Genomic DNA, 17135 nt, shown 5'->3' on the forward strand with positions numbered 1-17135 from the left:
AACGTGGATGGACCCAAGGGATGCTCCAGAGGGGCTGCAGGCAGTCTCTGACACTCCCACCCTTCTGGAGCACCTTCCCAGGCAGCCACAGCCCTGATCACGCTCAGAACATGCTCCAGGGCCAGTCCCAAAGGGACCAAGGAGAGATGAATTTTCTTTTTAAAAATGAGAAAGAGACAATGAGAGGTGTTAAAGGAAAAAAAAAAAATCACAGCACTGTTAGCACAGTCAATACTCACATCTCCCTCACACTGAGCAAATCACAAAGAAACAAAACAAAAAGGTTAGTAAACAAAACAGCATCAACAGGAGGACAAAGCACAGAGTCTGTGGGAAATGCACAAGCCCAGGTGCTCCACAGCAGCTCACAGGTCTGGGCAGCAGCTCCAGGGGCATCAGGAGACAGAAGCTGTGGGAACACGAATTTGCACTACAGAGGGGAAAGAGCAGCAAGAGAGAGGTGAGCTGGGAGAGCTGGGATACTTCAGCTTGCATGGGGAGCTGTGGCACAGGACTCCAGGCAGGTTACAGGAATGCTGTGATCCAGGTGAGGTGTTTGGAGCACAGGGAGCAGCTCTCCCCACTGCTGGGAGCTTCCACCTTGTCACCCAGCAGTCAGGGAGGCACCCAGAGCCCAGGGACTCCACCTTTAGGGTGACAGATGGGTCCCCAGAGCAGCAGCTGAATGGATCTGCTGCTGTGCTCAGTGTTTCACCTTGGGGAGGACACCCTGAAAGCCTGGATTGGCTCTGCACCTGCCTGGGACACCCCAAAAGTTCCAGTGGGAAATAAAGTTTTTCTTTTCCAGCTACAGGGGAGTCCCTAAACCAGGAGAGTGTGTGCAGGTGAGAGGCCTTGGGATCATCTCCTGTAGGGAGCAAGGTAAGGAGGGTGGAAAGGGAGGAAGCACAGGAGGCATCTGAATTCCTGCTCTATCTGAGCTTTAAGATAAAGCAATGGCCACCAGTTTCCCCTGAGACTGGGGCACTGGCCCCTCCAGAAGGGGGATGAGGGATCCCTGAAGTTACTTTCAGAGGATCTGTGGGACCTGACTGATTAGAGGAGGCTTTTTTTTAAAAGGGCAGCTACTACTTCTGTTCACAGCTGTCCTGTGTAGGTCTGAGCACTCTGTCAGGGCTGCTGAGCTCAGCACAGCTTCCCCATCTGCCACGGATGTAACTGGAGCTGGAGGAAAGGGAAAACACCTGGGAACTGCTACCCAGGGAGACAGGCCCAGCTGGCAGATGGTGAGAAACAGGCTCCTAGCAGGGCTGGTATCCCAGTGCACCCCAGGGTCTGACTGACAAGGACAGGCTGATTCTGACTTGCACACCTTTGCCAGTTGAGCTCCTGGTGCCAAGGCAAGAGCAGAACTTGGCAGGTCCTTGTGCCAGCAGCCAGAGCTGCACAGGATGACAACCAGCTCCAAGCAGGCCCTCCAGGGAACCCATCAGTGCCCAGTGGGATGAATTCCCCAAAGCCAGAGGGCAAGACAAGCCTGTAACTAGAGCACCATGAACAGAGTGAGCAGAGAGGCTCAGGAACAGACCCTGCAGCCAGTCTGACCCTGGCCACCCCTTACAGGCTCCCACAGCACTCCTGCCTGGCAGCTGCCAGAATCCTGACTGGTCTGACAGGCTGGCACTGCTGCAGAGCTCCAGCAGCCCTTCCCCTGTGCACCTCTGAGCTCAGCTCTCTCTTGCCTTGGTTTAACATCCCCTGTGAAAATCAGCAAGTCCTCAGAAGATGCAGCCTTTCAGTTACTAGCACAACTCATCAGCAACCCTGATCAGTCAGGAGGCAGGAGCCTGGGTCAAGTGCAAGTTTCCAGACCCCAGAAACTCAGAACTGTCTCAAACAGGCACATGGCTCCTGCTCCAGCTCCCTTCCACCCCACATGAGGAATTAATTCCCCCACCCATGCCTGCCAGACACGGGACACAGCAGGGTAACCTAATTTTTGACCATGTGAGCCAAGCCCTGGGGCCAGAAGGACGGGAAGGGAAATGAGGGGAGGAGTTACACTGCGGGGAGGGAAATGGGGGGAGGAGTTACCGCTGCTTTTGCCTCGGCAGCTTTGGCCTTCTTCAACCTGGCTTTGCAGGCATCCAGGTCCAGGCGTCGGTTCTGCAGGATCCTCCTCTCTTTCTGCAAGGGACAGGAGATGGCTCAGAAGCAGGATTGAGGAGGGGGTGTGCTATCACCTAGCAATCAAATCTATTTCTTTATTAAAACATGCCAGGGAGAAAGAACCAGTTGCTATGCTCATCTCCTTAGCAAGAGTTTTGGGGCTGGTTGCCAGGGATACAGGATAACCTCCTGCAAGCAGGGCAGCCTGTGATGGGTGGTGCCCACAAGCTGCAGGAGTGGGGAAATGAGTTTGTTCATGCACATCAGCTGGCAACTCTTCCCTATCAGAGGGGGAACCTGAGCAGATCTAGGGCTGGTACTTCCTCATCCTCACATTAAGGGGAGAGCTATGGAGTCATCCTTTATCAGGGAAAGAAAAGGGGTTCTTTTGGCACTGTGTCGCTCTCCCCCTGCCCTCCCTGTCTCCAGGCTGTGACAAGCTTGCCCTGCCCTGGTGGCACACTCACAGAGATGGTTCTCCAGTCCCCCTCCAGGAAGTTGCGCAGCGGGGTCAGGAAGCTGATGGAGGCAGAGCGGATGAATTCCCGTTCTGCTGCACCCAAGCGCCTCTGAGTCTCTCCAACTTTAATCAAAGTCTTTCCTGCAACAACAGGAACCTTCAGCTCCAGAGAAACCAATTAACACGTGTTGGCTTCAGCCAGCTCAGCCAGAGCTCCCACACTGCCGTGCTGGGGGACATGGGCACAGCTGTACCTGGCCTGGGCAAGCTGACCGTGCCTGCCCCAGCCCAGCTCCAGCCCTACCCACTCTGCTGCTGGCCTGAGGCATCTTTTCACTGCTCCCAGGGCAGCTCTGATCTTATCTACCTGCTGAGGCACTCATGCCACTGATGGATTTTACTGCTCTACCTGCTTGCGCAGACTGATCCTTCTCTGCCTCGTAAAACAGAGGCACAGGAACAGAGCAGCAAATTAAAAAGCACCAGAGCAGAAAACATGAGTTGATTAGGCAGGGTTGGCTATAGATGCACCCACAGCTGCTCTGGCTGTAACAGGACTCACTATTGAACAGCTATTGATCTGGAGAGCAGGAACAAAGCTCATGGCAGGGGCAAGGACAGCTGGAAGTGAAGGCTGTGTGGTGCGAGGATTTAAGAGCAGGAAGATGCTCTGTGTGGTCAGGAAGGAGCCTGCTGCAAACATCTCAATGCAAAACAGGGATGGATTCCCAGGACTTCTCCATTAGCCAGGCTGACTTACCATAAGGTGTCCCTGGCCCAAAGTCATTGGCTGCCTCTGTCATGTACTGTGCCAGCAGCTCCCCGTTGGTGACCCGGGAAGGCACCTTCCTGTCCAGCTTCTCATACAGGAACTCTTCCACTCTGGCACCTGGAGTGGGGACAGCAGGGAGGCTGAAAGAGGGCCCCTGAAGTGGGAATGATGACAGCCCAGCCCATGCAGTCCTCAGAGGGCCCCTGAAGTGGGAATGATGACAGCCCAGCCCATGCAGTCCTCAGGGATGCAGTGCCAGGAGCGGGTAACCCTGCCAGGCTGTGAGGTGCTCTCAGCTGCTCAGGGAAGGACAGGCCCTGCAAGGACACATTTCTCCCAAACCCCACAAACCCTGCCAGAGGCCATGTCTTTCAGTGACATTTGTCCCTCAAGCCTTAGGAGAAGCTGGACTTACTGGGGTTTGGCTGTAGCAGAACTTCGGTCTGACGCAAGATCTTCTCTGTCCAGTTCTTTGTGCAGTCTGCCCTGGCCAGGAGGTTTTCAAAGTGGGCATCAAGCTCAGTCTTCTCAGCCTGGCCCAGCTTTTCTTCAGTAAACTGCAGGAAGAAGGCAATCATTAGGTCTGTTCTTCCAAAGCAGATTTACAGTGTGTTGAAGATAATAAGGGACAATGAAGCTGCTTTTGTCTTGTGTATTTTCCTTAGAATAAAGCTAAAACCCCTTCAAGGTATCATCCTTTTCTCCCAGGCATCTTTCAGGGGAAGAGGGCAAATTTTTGCCCAAGAGTAGAACAAGCATTGGGCTAAAAATAGACTACAGGTCTGAGAGGTGTTCCAGAATAAGTAACTTTTAATAAGGTCTAGTACAGAAATAGTCCAGTTGTGAGGGATCTATTTAAATATGCACATGGCTTCCACTGCTTCATGCAGGAGAGCAACAGACATCCTTCAATGAGGGAAGGTGCTAAATCCCTTCATCTCCTACTGACCAACTCTGTGTCCTGCAAACACAAGGGATCAGGAGTCACCTAAGTCAGGAGACTCAAACTCAGGATTTAGATAAAACCACTTTCTGCAAGTGACTCTTCTTCTGGGACACACTCTGAAGCAGGGAATTGAAATACAACACTGTCCAGCTCTTCTCAGCACTCAGATTCATACTGGCAATGGACAATCCCTCACTCTGCAATTTCTTTTAAGTCTAAAATTAGCAGCAGGGAGAATTAGGTGGTGAAAGTCTCCAGTGTGTTCACACTGGGCAGTGGCACCTGACCAGGTTTGTCAGATGCAGCCTCAGATGGCCTGGACACTCTCCACTGCTTCCTTGAGGGATTTCTGAGAAAAGAGCCCATTCCCTCTCATCCCATCCTCATTTCCCACTTGCTCCTTTCAGTGAAGTTGGCCAATTTCAGTGTATTTTGAAGCACAATCCCCTGCTCTTGACAGAACCAGCATCTTGTTGGACCATGCCAAAAGACCCTTTGGACAGCTGTGCTATTTGGGGTCCAACAGAGGCTCCAGCTGTCCCTTAACCCTTGTTACTGCTCTCTGATGCCATTGCTGAGTCACCAGGACATGGTGCTGTGCAATACTGGCACAGGCAGATGCCAAAGATCACAGCCTGGCTAAAGCTCTGGGATGAAATGCAGCTCCTGTCTCATCTACCACTGGTACCTCCTCTCTGCTTCCCTCCTCCAGAGCTCAGCTCTAGGTGGGCTGAAATGTCCCTTCCATGGGGTCTGGACCTGGGGTTGCTGCCCTTCTGAAAGGCTTCCTGGCCAGCTTTTCCTTCCTCACCCAGCCCAAAGCTGGGAACCAAGTGAGATAAGGAGAGCCCAGAGCAGGGGCAAACAGCCCTGGAGTCCTGTTACCAGATGGCTGAGATATACAGAGCCTCCAGGTATGTTTACACAGCGACCTGTTTGGCACCATGCACTGGAGTGCTCTGTCAGATGTGGGAGGTGACAGAGCCCCAGCTGCAGGGACAGTTCCTCAGCTGCAGGGACAGGGATCCTGTCCTTGTTCTCTGCACCAGCAGCCCCTGGTTACTGCCATGTCATTTTACCCAGGTCTTGCCATGGTCCCCTGGGTAAAAGCAGATTCAAGTGTGAGAGGGTGTTTGCATTGTTTGCTCTGTGATTCCTTTGGGGGTCACACATGGCTCTCAGTGGCTGAGGCTGCTCTCCTCTGTCTGGGAGCCCAGGGCTGTTTTCAGACTCTGCCAGGCTGGGCTGAGTCACTGCCATGCAGCAAACTGGGACTTCCCAGGTATCTGGCACCAATTCTTGAGTCATCTGTTAAAGATCTTTCCTAAACAAGACTCTTTGATGCAAAGGTAAGTCTCTCTCACCCCCCCCTTTCCCAGACAGCATTTTGAGACCTCATCTCACTTTCAAGTCCAGCTCTTTTTCCTGCAGTTTAGGCTTATCCTGCATCAGCATCTGCCCTGGAGCTGTCAAACCTAAACCCAATTTCTATTCAGCTGAATTGAGTCAGCTTCTTACAGCATTGCTGCAGTGCCAGATCACTCCAGCATCTCCACAGTGCTGCTGCCCCTGTCCTGAACACTCCAGCTCTGGGGTCCTGCGCTCTATTAGCAAGAGACATCTTTGGCATCACTGTCCTCTGGGGCTGTTTTGTGTAACCCATTGCAAAGGTCACAGCTCAGCATTTGCCAGAACTCAGAAACTCAACTCTTATCTCAAGTCAGGCACTGAAGCTGTTTGTCCTGCAACAAGGCTGAGGGCAGCAAGGCTGGGGATGTCTGGCAATGCCAGAAGGGGAGGGTGAGCAGGAATCTCAGTCACAGCCCCTGGTTCCAAAGGGTCAGGCCACAAAACAATCTCTTATTGAGGCTTCTTTCAGGGTTGGAAAGGAGGGCATGGAGTGGGTGCAAGGCACAGGAGGCTGTGGCTCCACTGACACTCCCTCAGTGCCCTCCTGATCCAGGAGCTGGATGTGCTGAACCCAGCCCAGGCACAGCCCTGGGGGGTTGCTGCCTCACTGCAGTGACCCCAGGGTGCTGTCCCTGCCCAGTGCTACCTCCTCATCCTCCCCCCTGTGCACCGAGTCCCTGATCCAGCTCAATTTGATCTCTAATGTGACTTTTTAGAGCTATCAGAGAACCCACCTGACTTCAGAGCAGTGGTGGGGATGTGCCATGAGGTGCAGGGAGAGCAGGATCACCTGCTGCAGGAGCAGCCTGCCATGGGATCAGATGAAGCTTCTGGAGGCACAGCCAGCTCAGGAGATTACAGGTAAATTACACTGACCTAGGAGCTGGTTTGTGCTTTTGTCTGCTGCAAGTGGAAATCTGAGATTTTGGGTGCAACAGATCTCAGCTGCTGGTCCCTTCTTACCTGGCTGCCCAATAAAAGAAGGGTAGAAGAACAGCAGTTTATGAAATTTGGCTACTCAAGCACTTCAGGCAGAACTCCTCTGTAAAGGATTTCTATTCTTGAGAATCTGTTTTCATAACACAGAAATTTGATTAAAAATATTTCACTGTGACACCAAGAGATGCAGGAGAAATGAACTGATCATCCTCTCAAGCCTCCTGACTGGAAAAAGACAGACTTTGAGCATTTTATATCTTGCTGCTCCCAGACTAGAAGCACTGCTGTCTTTTACAACAGACTGCCAAAAATGGCAGTGATAGTGGGTTTTATCAAGTTGATTTACAGGCTTGGTCTGTTACAGATCCCTGGGGAGAGGGGCAGGGCTGGCAGAGCACAGGCAATTGCAGTGCTGAGAAGAAGCTCCAGCTCCTCCATCCTGCCATGGCAGAACCACTCCCATTTATTTTCTAGAACCTGAGGACTGGGTCAACACCCTGAACCAATTCCCAGCTCTGCATCCTGGGACCATGAGCCAGGTGGCCGTGCTGAGGCTGCTCCCCTGCAGGAAACATCCCTGCAGCTGACCCAGAGCAGCTGCTTAATAATGCAGGGCAGCCTTTTGTCAGCGCCACTCTCACTCTCCAGGAAGAGCAGAGCTGTGCTGCATTCCAGGACATCAATAATTCAGCCAAAGGTTGGGTTTCCTCTGGGAGGCTTGGCTGGCCAGCAGGAACAAGAGATGCTTTATCAGGTGGACAAACAGGGTGACCCAGCAGGAAAGCAGCACTTGGGGCACAGGCCCAACAGGAGCATGGAAGTGCTGGACTGCACTTAGAGCAGCTGCCCTAAGCATTCACAGCTTGGGGAAAAGCCCCTTCCCCAAAAGAGCTGGCTGACACAAGTCTGGGGTGTCAGGAGGGTCAGCAAGTAGTGCTGAGCTGGAGGGGCCCCTCTGCACTGCAGGTACAGATCAGACAGGCTGGGTCTGTCTAAAGGACACAGTCAGGCTTTAAAACAGCCCATGCTGAAAGCACCAGCACCTTCCTCTCCTTAAAAGGGGAATAAAATCCCAGAATAGTAAAAGCCCAGGCCTGTGCGCTGTATCTCTGACAGGGTGGCTGCAGCCCCCTTGCAGAGGATCTGGGGGCAGAGCTCAGGCCCTTGTACCACTTGCAGGGTCCCCATTTTATCCAGATGGATGTTACCTATGACTTTCTACTTTAAATTACAAAGATCAAACCAGGGCCAGGAGACTTAAACCAGGCATAGTCTCCTGTAGCTGCCAGTAGATTTAGACTGTTGGGTTTTTTCAAAGCCTCCAAAAAACTCAAAATGCCCAAAACACAGTAACATTTACTCTTTTGGTGATCAAAAGCACAACACAGTCAGCTCAGCAAATCTGGCTCCCTCTTTGCACAGGGTTGCAGTAGGAAAGAAGCCACAGCCACTCAGCATCTGAAAACCACTTGATTTTCAGCAACTCTGGATCAGATAGAGAGTCTGCTCCAAGTGTTTGGTCACCAGGAGGCAGGAAAGCCAGGCTGGGAGCCAAGTGAAACTGTGCTAGAGGACAGAAGGAAGCCATTAACAGGCACAGCTTGGTTAACTCATGAGCAGGCAGTCAGGAGAGGAAAAACACTGCGGTGGTGGGTGACCTTGGCTGGACGTGAGGTGCCACCCAGCCTCTCCATCATCTCCCTCCTCAGCACAACAGGGGAGTTGAAAATAAGATGGAAAAACCTCAGAGTTCAAGATTAAGACAGTTTAATGAAAAAAAGTTGTGTGTGGAAGCAAAGGACACTAAAATATTTTCTTGTCTTCCTCCCATCTGAAGTGAGGTGTGAGCACTGCCTGGGAAGCTGGGCCTCAGTCCATGTCCAGGTTACTCCAAAACACAAATGTGCTCTGTAATCATGTCCCACCTCCTCCTCTCTCTCAGGTTGTATTGCTGAGCAATGTCCCATGGTGTGGAATATCCCTTTGGGCAGCTTGGGTCAGCTGTCCTGGCTGTGTCCCCACCAAGACCTTGTCCTTTCCTTGGGTCACCTTCTGCTCTCTCCAATTCTAAAGTGTGAGCACCAATAAGGTTGGCAAGCAGAGGGTTTATTTTATCTACAAATGATAAAAGTCTATTTTATGACCAGAGTTCAGGGAGCTGGGGGAGTCTGTCTGTCTGTCTGCAGGGGCTTCAAGATGAGTAAGTCAGCCTCTAGCTGTTTCAGTAATGACATTAGGGCAGGATAAGCACCCAAAAGCTGCATTCACCTTTGGGCATTTTCACCCAGAGCCTGTTCACATCAGAACTGACAAAAGACAGACCCCAATTATTTCCAGAGCTCCCTGAAAGAACCTGGCTTGCAGCCTATCTAGAACAGAGAAATTCAATGTGTGGCCACACAGCTTCCACTAGCCAAGGCTTGGGATCAGACCCCCTTATGATAACTGGAAGGTGCAGCTGACCAAAGGCAGAGGCCCTTCTTCAAGTGAAGATGAAGAGTGACCTGTCAGGAGTCTGCCTGCAGGTGCTGCATCCCCTCAGAGAGTGCAGATCTGGCTGCAACTGGTGCAAGTGGCAACAGAGGCCATCCCCAGCTGAATGCTGAGTCCTACACAAGCTCTGTACCCTGGCAGTGCCCCAGCCTTGAAGCTCATTCCCCACTCCCAGGGCAGCAGAGCTGTCCACTCCTCTCCTACCCCAACTTTCCTGTCTGCTCTGCTTTTCCAGAGGAGCCCTGTGACTGAAGCATGAGCAAGGAAGAGCCAGGTGAAGGAAGCAGTGGGTTTGAGCTGTTTTGATTGGGTTTTGTCATGAGGAGCTTAGTCCAAGATCATTCTTCCAGCACGTACATTGGGTTGTATTTGACAGATTCCAAACCAGCTCCTGCCCTGAGCCAGCCCAGAGGTGTTTGCTGACCATGCCCTGTCTCCTTTTCCCCTGGCTGAGCCCTAATTCCAGTCCAAGTGAAGCTCCTGTGTTGGTCAGACAGCTCTGCCAGACAGCAGGAGCAAATGCTGTCTGAGTGGAACAGCACATAATGGCCAGTCCATTTATCTCCCAGCTGCTGCAGTTCCAGTAAAACATCACTTTGTTAAATGCCTGGAGCTGCAGAAAGCATCTCCAAACACTACAGAAAACAGCTTTTTCTAGGCAGCTTATTCCCATCCTAGAAGATCTGCAGTGCTAAAGAGGGCTACAAAGGCAGCCCTTACTGCCCACAGCAGAGCTCAGCTGTCAGTGCTGGCTCTGGGGGAGATGGGGCAGGGCTCACCCACACCAGGGCTCTGTGGGCACCCAGAAAGGCTGAAATGCCCCAGCAGTGACCCCTCATGAGGTGGTTTTCAGCCTCAGAGATCTTCTTCCTTCCAGCTCCCCCTCCTTACACACCTGCTTGCTGTCCACAAGTGCCAGCGCTCATTTGGTTTCAAGAAATTACTACTGTAATTAGGCATATGAATATTCATGTACGAGACAGTGGAGTAGGTGTAGCAGGCAGCAGCCACGATTTCTGAACGCCTCCTTGCTCTGGAATCACTGTGTGCAGACACTGTTCCCAGGCCTGTCTCCTTCCTACGCCTTGGAGCTAAAAAACACTTATCAGAGACTTACAATAAGGCTTCTAAACAAGATTTCTCTCCAGCACTTCTTCTGCATCCAAGGTCATTTGCATGAGAACGGCATCTTCAGGTTTTCCATCTGCTCCTTATTTTGCACCTGTAGTTAATATCTCCCTTTTTCATAACATATGACTCACTGGCACGGCTGCAGGAGGTGATACCTGCTTACAGGAGACAGTCCTGGACAGAGCCAGAATTACTCCACTGCACAGAAGGTCTGGAAGGAGGCAGCTCTGCTCTCTTTGTTTACCACCCCCACACAATGGGCAGAGCAAGAAGCCCAGTCCCAGAGCCACCAGCTGGACCTCACCTTCCAAACAGGATCCCAACCAGTTCTGACCTGCCTCTCTCCTCTCCTGGCCAAACAAGAGCAGTTTTTCACCCATTATGTCCAAGAAATGAATACACTCAGGAGCTCCATCTCACCACCTGCTGCACGTCTGCTGCTTATGTGTACCCAAATTTCTTCAGAGTTCCAAAGGGAGTTATTCATCCCCAGAAACTCCTGGCCTCAAGTTTGTGAATAACAGAATATTTTGAGTTGGAAGAACCCACAGGGACCACTGAAGGGATCCCACAGGGACCATTGAAGGGATCCCACAGGGACCCCGGCCCTGCACAGAAGCAGCCCCAAGAATCCGCGGCTGTGCCTGAGAGCGCTGTCCAAGGGCTCCTGGAGCTCTACAGGCCCTGGGACTGTGACCCTTCCCCAGGGAGCCTGTTCAGTGCCCCAGCACCCTCTGGGGAAGAACCTTTTCCTAATTCCAACCTAACCCCCGACTTAGCTCCTGCCGTTTCCTTGCATGTTCTGGTGCCTCAGCAGCCCTGTGAGGCCCAACCTGTAGGCTCCCAGCAGCTCCTTCCCATCCTTTCATGGTCCCAGTGTTTTCCCTGGGCTGGCACCTCCTGCTCCTCCCCAGGGGCTGAAGCACAGAACAGGTGCAGGCACCTGCAGCGACAGGAACCGTCCCACAGGATCCCACAATGACTGGGGTAGGAAGGGACCCCTGGAGAACATCCCATCCGAGCCCCCTGCCAGAGCAGCGTCACCTGGAGCAGGTGACACAGGAGCACGTCCAGGTGGCTTTGGAACGTCTCCAGAGTGGGAGACTCCACGTCCCCCCGGGCAGCTCTTCCAGATCCCCGCACCCCTTCCCAGCGGGTCTGGGCACGGACAAAGCAGCCGCAGGCCGGACCACACAGCTTTGTTCCTTTAAGGCCAATAACGCCAGGCACGACTGTGCCCCGCATCCCCTCCCCATTCCGAGGGCCATCCCCGGGGCTCTATCCCGGACCTTCCCCGGCACCCCCGAGCCACGGCCGGGGCGATGCTCCTGAGGGGATGCACCTGAGGGCGGTGCTCCGGCTCACACAGACGGGCCCGCGCAGCTCGGATCGCCCGCTCCAGCTTCCCGGGGCCCGAGCAAAGCCCCCCTGCCACCGCGAGGGCCTAGACCCGCGGCTCCCCCGCCCCGCGGCCTCCGGGCGGTGCCGCCCCGCCCCGTCTCACCTGCATGGCGCGGGAGAAGAAGACCCCCGCGTCCGACGCCAGCTTCTTCACGTTGAACTCCATGGCGGCGCCGAAGCCGACCCGGCCGCGCCGCGCCCCCGCTGTCACCGCGCCCGCCGCGCCGCCGTCTTTTATAGCGTCGGGTGACGCCCGCTCCGCGCCTATTAAAAGGGCTATGGCTTCTTGCAGGGTCCGTGAGCCCCGGAAGCGCCTCGGCGGGCGGGGGCGTGGGCGGGGCCCCTTTAAGCGCAGGAGTGGCGACGGAGGGAGCTGTCAGTGTCCGCCAATAGGAACTCGCGCCGCGCTCCCCTCCCCTTCCCTTCCCGCTCCGCCGCCATCGCCGTCGCATCCCCGAGCCGGGCGCGTTTCGATTGGCGGGGCGGCGGGCGGCTCTCCGCTCTGATTGGCTAAAATGGACGCGGGGGCGGTACCTCCGCTTGGCCCCGCCTCCCGCGGGGTGGGCTGCGGCGCGGGGGAAGGAGACGCTGCCCTTCCGCGGCCATGGCGCGCGGCGCGGGGAGAGGGCGCCGAGCGGGGCCGCGCGCCCCCCCCGCCACGGTGAGTGGTGTCGCCCGCGCCCGCTCGCGGGGACCGGGCCCGCTGGGCCGCACCATCGGTAGTGGGGGGGGGGAAGCAGAGGGGAGCGGCGAGCTGGAGACCCCCGGGTGAAGCCGGTCATGGGGGTGGGAAGAGCGGACGATGCGGGATCTCTGGGTGCAGGAGCGACGGGGATGCCCCCGGGGTGAATGAATGCGGGGTCCGGGGATGCAGCAGCGGTGCGAGGCACCCGAGGGCGCAGGGGGGATGCTCGGGGATGCGGGGGATGGCGGGGATGCTGCGGGGGTGCGGGAGCCCTTTCTGCAGGGCCCAGCGTGCTGCAGTGCAGGTGCGGGGCTCCCGTGGGACGCTCCCGCCGGGCCGGAGGGTTGAACCCCCAGCGGTGCCCACGGCAGGCAGGGCTGGGGGGAGATGCCCGGACAGAGGCGCTGCCTTGGTACCGCGCTGCCTGCGCTCCCTGTGCCGGTATGGTAACCCTAGGCTGCTTTCTGTGCCCAAAATCCCTCGCACTTTGCTCTTCCCATCCCTGCTGTGGCCGGGACGTTGTGTTTAACCTTGTGGGCAGAGCCCGTGTCCGGTGTCCGCTCCCTGCGGGCTCCCGCTGCCCGGAGAACATTCCATAGGGTGCTCGGGGCAGTGGCTGCGAGGACGGTGTCAGCAGGGCAGGGCTTTGGGCTCTGGGCTCCGTCACCGGGACGGTGTCAGCAGGGCAGGGCTTTGGGCTCTGTCACCGCCTCTGGGGTCACACATCAGCGCCTTCTGTCGCTCTGTCCTTGACCCGAGCACATCCTTCCTGCCCAACCCCGATGGCAGCGGTGAAACCTCCTGGGCAAACCCCCTTTGGTTGGTGGCTCTCTGTGATGCACAGAAATCTGTGTGAAAGCAGAGTTTTGGCAACTAAAACGTGTGTAGGGTTGTTTGGGATAATTGGGGCTTTTGTCATATGGGGACTGCAAACAAAATCCCTCCAACCATGTGCAGCCAGGTCTGGTACGTGTAGAAATCTCTGGGAGCTGTCAAATCCCAGGGTGCTGCTGCTGTAGAGCAGTTTGGGAATCTGTCCCCGTGGCTGGTAGGACAAACAAAGGAATTGCTGCTGCTGATGATGAGAAGATATTTTAGGTTCGCGGCTCCAAGTGACCTGGAGTGTGTTTTGTAAAGGGCAGGAAGGAACAGGGCGGGTGCTCCCCTCACTCACCTGGTTTTCCCCCTCTTCCCGCAGGAGGAGGATTGTTGGATGAAGGCCAACCCCAGGACTCTGAGCCAGATGTCAGAGAAAAGTTGGATTCTTTTGTGAGCAGCTCACACAGCATCCACAAGTGCCCTTTTCCATTGTGGCTCCCGAAGGTGCCCAGATCCTGGTGCAGCCATGGCATTCAGGAGGACAGAGGGAATGTCCATCATGCAGGCCTTGGCAATGACCGTGGCTGAGATCCCCGTGTTCGTGTACACGACCTTTGGGCAGGTATGAGGAGGAGCAGGAAGGGTTTTCCTGTAACATTCCTTGGGCTGGCTCTCACACATCTGTGTGAGATGGAGGCACAGTGGGACCTGGGCAGTTTGAGGGGTTGGAGGAATTGCAGGGGGAGTTTGGGGTGGTGGAAGAGAGTTCTGAGTGGGTTTGGAGAGGAGAGAAAAGCGCTTCCCACGTCCCTCCCTGGGAGAACACCCAGGTTTAATCTTTCTCTTCATCAAAGGCTCTAAAAAAAGACTTGTCTTTTAAAGAAGAGTAGCATGTTCCCCACTTGTAGTGATGCAGCACGCAGAGCAGCGAAGCTCAGCTTCAGACCAGGCTTTCAGAGCTGAATTTGGGTAACCTGGATTGCATCTGTCCCAGGCTGTGTGCAGATTTTGCAGCATGTTTGGGCAATAAGGATCAAAACCCAACTTCTCCAGCTCCTGTCAAAATGATGCTCCACAGTCTCTCCGCTGCTGTGTCTTAGTTGTGTAGCAGAGGGCGTGTTTTATGGGTGAGAGGGTAAAGCCAAAGTTTTTCATGTTTAACACTGTTTAAAATTTCTTTTTTTTTTTAAGGCAGTGAATTGACTTTTCATTTTTTGCTCTTCCATTTCTTTTGTGTTTAAAGTCTGTGTTCTCCCAGCTGCGGCTCTCTCCGGGCCTGCGCAAGGTCCTGTTTGCCACAGCCCTGGGCACCGTGGCCTTGGCCCTGGCAGCTCATCAGCTCAAGCGGCGCCGCCGCCGAAAGAAGCAAATTGCTCCAGACAAGTGTGGCTTTAAACCAGGAGGGATCACAGTGCCCATCCTGCCAACCAGGAGGGTCTCCTCTGTGAAGAAAGGTTGGCCTCACAAAAAGGGGAAAATCCCCAAAGAAGTGGTACAGGGAGCGATGGGGAGGTGTGGGGAGGGCACAGCAAAGCCATTTGTGTAGTGCTCTGTATGTCTGAAAAGCAGTGCTGTGAGCTCGGGGTTTGGGAAGCAGAGGCTGTGAGCTCACAGTCTTGGGAACAAAAGGTGTCCTGATGTTTTCCCTGAGGTTTGTATTTCCCATCCCTTTTCCATTACCAGGCTGCCCCAATAATAACGACCTGGGCACGCAGTGACCTGGTTCTGCATTGATCTTGTGGTGTCAGTGCTCAGCTGAGGGGAGGGCAGGGTGGCCTGAGCCAGGCTGGGCAGTTGGGAGTGTCCATCCAGCTCTGTGGTGACTCCCAGACCTTGGGCACCACCTCACCACTTGTACTGATTTTAGGGGTAAGACTGACCCAGGCCCTCACAAAGCACTTTAGGGATTTGTTTGGTGAAACATGAACATCAAGGGAGCAGTGTCTGTGCTTTGCCTGTCCTGAGGGAAGCTGGAGGAGTTTTTGCTTGATTGTTTCCACTTGCCCCTTGCTGTCCATAAGCAGTGAATACATTCCTCAGCCTCAGATCCCCACTGATACCAGTCTCAGAGCAAAGCAGAGCCAACAGGAGATCTGTGGCTTATTCTAGGTATTGGATACTGCCTTGCCCATTCACAGTTACACTGGACAAGGTGATGTTCCCCTCCCTATTTCCTTCTGCAGTCACCTGGGCCTAAAACCCTGTTTTTGTGTGACCTTCCCAACTGCAGGATACTCCAGCAGGAGAGTGCAGAGCCCTGGCAGCAAGAGCAACGACACGCTCAGCGGGATTTCCTCCATTGAGCCCAGCAAACATTCCAGTTCCTCCCACAGCCTGGCCTCGGTAAGGACCTGCTGAGCAGGGCTGGGAGATGGCAGTGCACAGACCTGTCTGGAGATCACCAAGTCCTTGGGCTTGTGCTGGCCCATGGGGCAGAACAGATTGCTCCAGATAATTGTAGGGCAGGTTCTGGTGTTAACCTTGCACTGAGTGTCTGGAGTTCCCTGTGAGCAGCAGTTTTTGTGGCCAGGAGCTCCAGGGTTCCTTGGCCAGTTCTTGGGCCAAAGAGGAGTCTCAGGAGGGATTTCCCTGTGGGACATGGCCATGGACCCTTGGAGCTCTCTGTGACCCCCTCAGGGAGTTGGGCTGGGTTGTTTCTGGGTCTCACAGCAATGGGGAGCTTTGCTTCCCTCTGTGGTGGGGGTTTGGGTGGCCCAGCAGCCCCTCCCTCCTGTGCTGGGGCTGCTCACAGCTTGCTTTCTTCTAAAAACCAAATTAGCTACCAAAATCTGACAGCTCTGTTCAGGAAACAGCACAGGGTGAGAACACAGCCCAATCATTCTACCTCCTCCAAAGCCAAAGGAGCAGCCTATGAGTACAGGTAATTCAGGCTTAACCAGGCAGGAGAAGTGCTTATATCCACCTTTTGTGAGACCAAACCTGGAAGCATTTGTGTCTTCAAGACCTGTTCCACATCCCCATTACTCAGAGGTAACATTCTGTTGGAGCAGGGGGGATAAGTGTGAATTTCTGTGAGTTTCTGCAAAGCCCTCCCTTGTCATCACCCGGGCTCTGAGGCTGCTTGGCAATGCTGGGGCAAGGAGAGGGGAAAAATCACCCCTTTGGAAGGAGCTTTTGGGCGCCAGCACTCCTCAGCACAGGCTGCTGTTGCTGTTTTTGGTGGAGCAGAAGCAGCAGGGGCTGGCAGAATCCGTGCTGGCCGCAGTGTGTCTCCAGCAGGCGGCAGTGCCGGCTCGGCGCTGGGCGGGCACAGTGTTCCCCGGGGAGATGGGATGTGATCCATGAGCACCAGGCTCTGTCCAGCTCTTTCCCCTCCCTCCACAGGCACTCACATCCATGTGATTCCTCCTCAGTTCATACAGATGCTGCCCAGGTTTTGAATCACTGAAGTTCTTTAAATAAAAAACAATCCATAATTAAATACCTTTTTCCACTGCTGGTGCCTGGGTGGGGGTATCCCCACAGAGAGGCATCTGTTTCTGTACAGATGAGCTGATCCTGTACTTGTAGTTTTTATATTACTTGGTGGAAAAAAACCAGCTCATCCTTTGCACAGCTGCAGGTTTTGCCTGTGCTCTCTTTTGCTTCTCTTTGCCATCCAGTAAGTAAATTGGCAGCAGTGAACTGATGATTTGCAGTTCAGGATCTCAGGGTGATTTATTAACACTCCACAGGGATTGGTCAATGGAGGCAGGACAGGAATTCAGCTGTCAGCTGATTATTGTAGCTTTTTTTGAGTACCAGGCTCATGTTTGGATATCCTTCTGTAGCCACAGGAAAACCCTGGTCACTGATAGTGTTGAATCCAGCACTTTATTGGGTCAGACTTTAGAAGACATTGATGCCTTTTGGGAAATTGGACAAAGCTGAACTGACACTGCTGTGTGGACTGTAAGCTCAGCCCTCCCAGGAGAGGGTCTGGTTACAA

General features: G+C 54.2%; 2 protein-coding genes across 10 annotated transcripts in view; one reads left to right on the forward strand and one right to left on the reverse strand.

Moving 5' to 3' along the window:
• The window catches only part of SH3GLB2 (SH3 domain containing GRB2 like, endophilin B2), a 24847-nt gene extending 11113 nt beyond the window's left edge, over positions 1-13734 (reverse strand). For 2 of the 9 annotated variants that reach the window (XM_074556003.1, XM_074555999.1), the window contains exons 1-5: positions 11786-11990; positions 3778-3919; positions 3351-3479; positions 2598-2731; positions 2056-2148 (exon numbers count right to left, since the gene is read on the reverse strand). In XM_074556003.1, coding sequence (XP_074412104.1) covers positions 2056-2148; positions 2598-2731; positions 3351-3479; positions 3778-3919; positions 11786-11848 — 561 coding nt within the window. In that variant the 5' untranslated portion in view covers positions 11849-11990. Of the gene's footprint in view, positions 1-239; positions 252-2055; positions 2149-2597; positions 2732-3350; positions 3480-3777; positions 3924-11785; positions 11994-13552 lie in introns of those variants that run through there. The other 7 variants (XM_074556007.1, XM_074556000.1, XM_074556006.1 and 4 more) reach the window with 7 other exon arrangements.
• MIGA2 (mitoguardin 2) overlaps positions 13674-17135 on the forward strand; it is a 15315-nt gene continuing 11853 nt past the window's right edge. The window contains exons 1-3 of the mRNA XM_005490595.4: positions 13674-13808; positions 14430-14640; positions 15417-15529. Of these exons, the coding sequence (XP_005490652.2) occupies positions 13713-13808; positions 14430-14640; positions 15417-15529 (420 nt within the window). The 5' untranslated portion in view covers positions 13674-13712. The remainder of the gene's footprint in view (positions 13809-14429; positions 14641-15416; positions 15530-17135) is intronic.

The sequence above is a fragment of the Zonotrichia albicollis genome, chromosome 21 (genome assembly GCF_047830755.1).
Source record: "Zonotrichia albicollis isolate bZonAlb1 chromosome 21, bZonAlb1.hap1, whole genome shotgun sequence".
Taxonomy (NCBI): domain Eukaryota; kingdom Metazoa; phylum Chordata; class Aves; order Passeriformes; family Passerellidae; genus Zonotrichia; species Zonotrichia albicollis.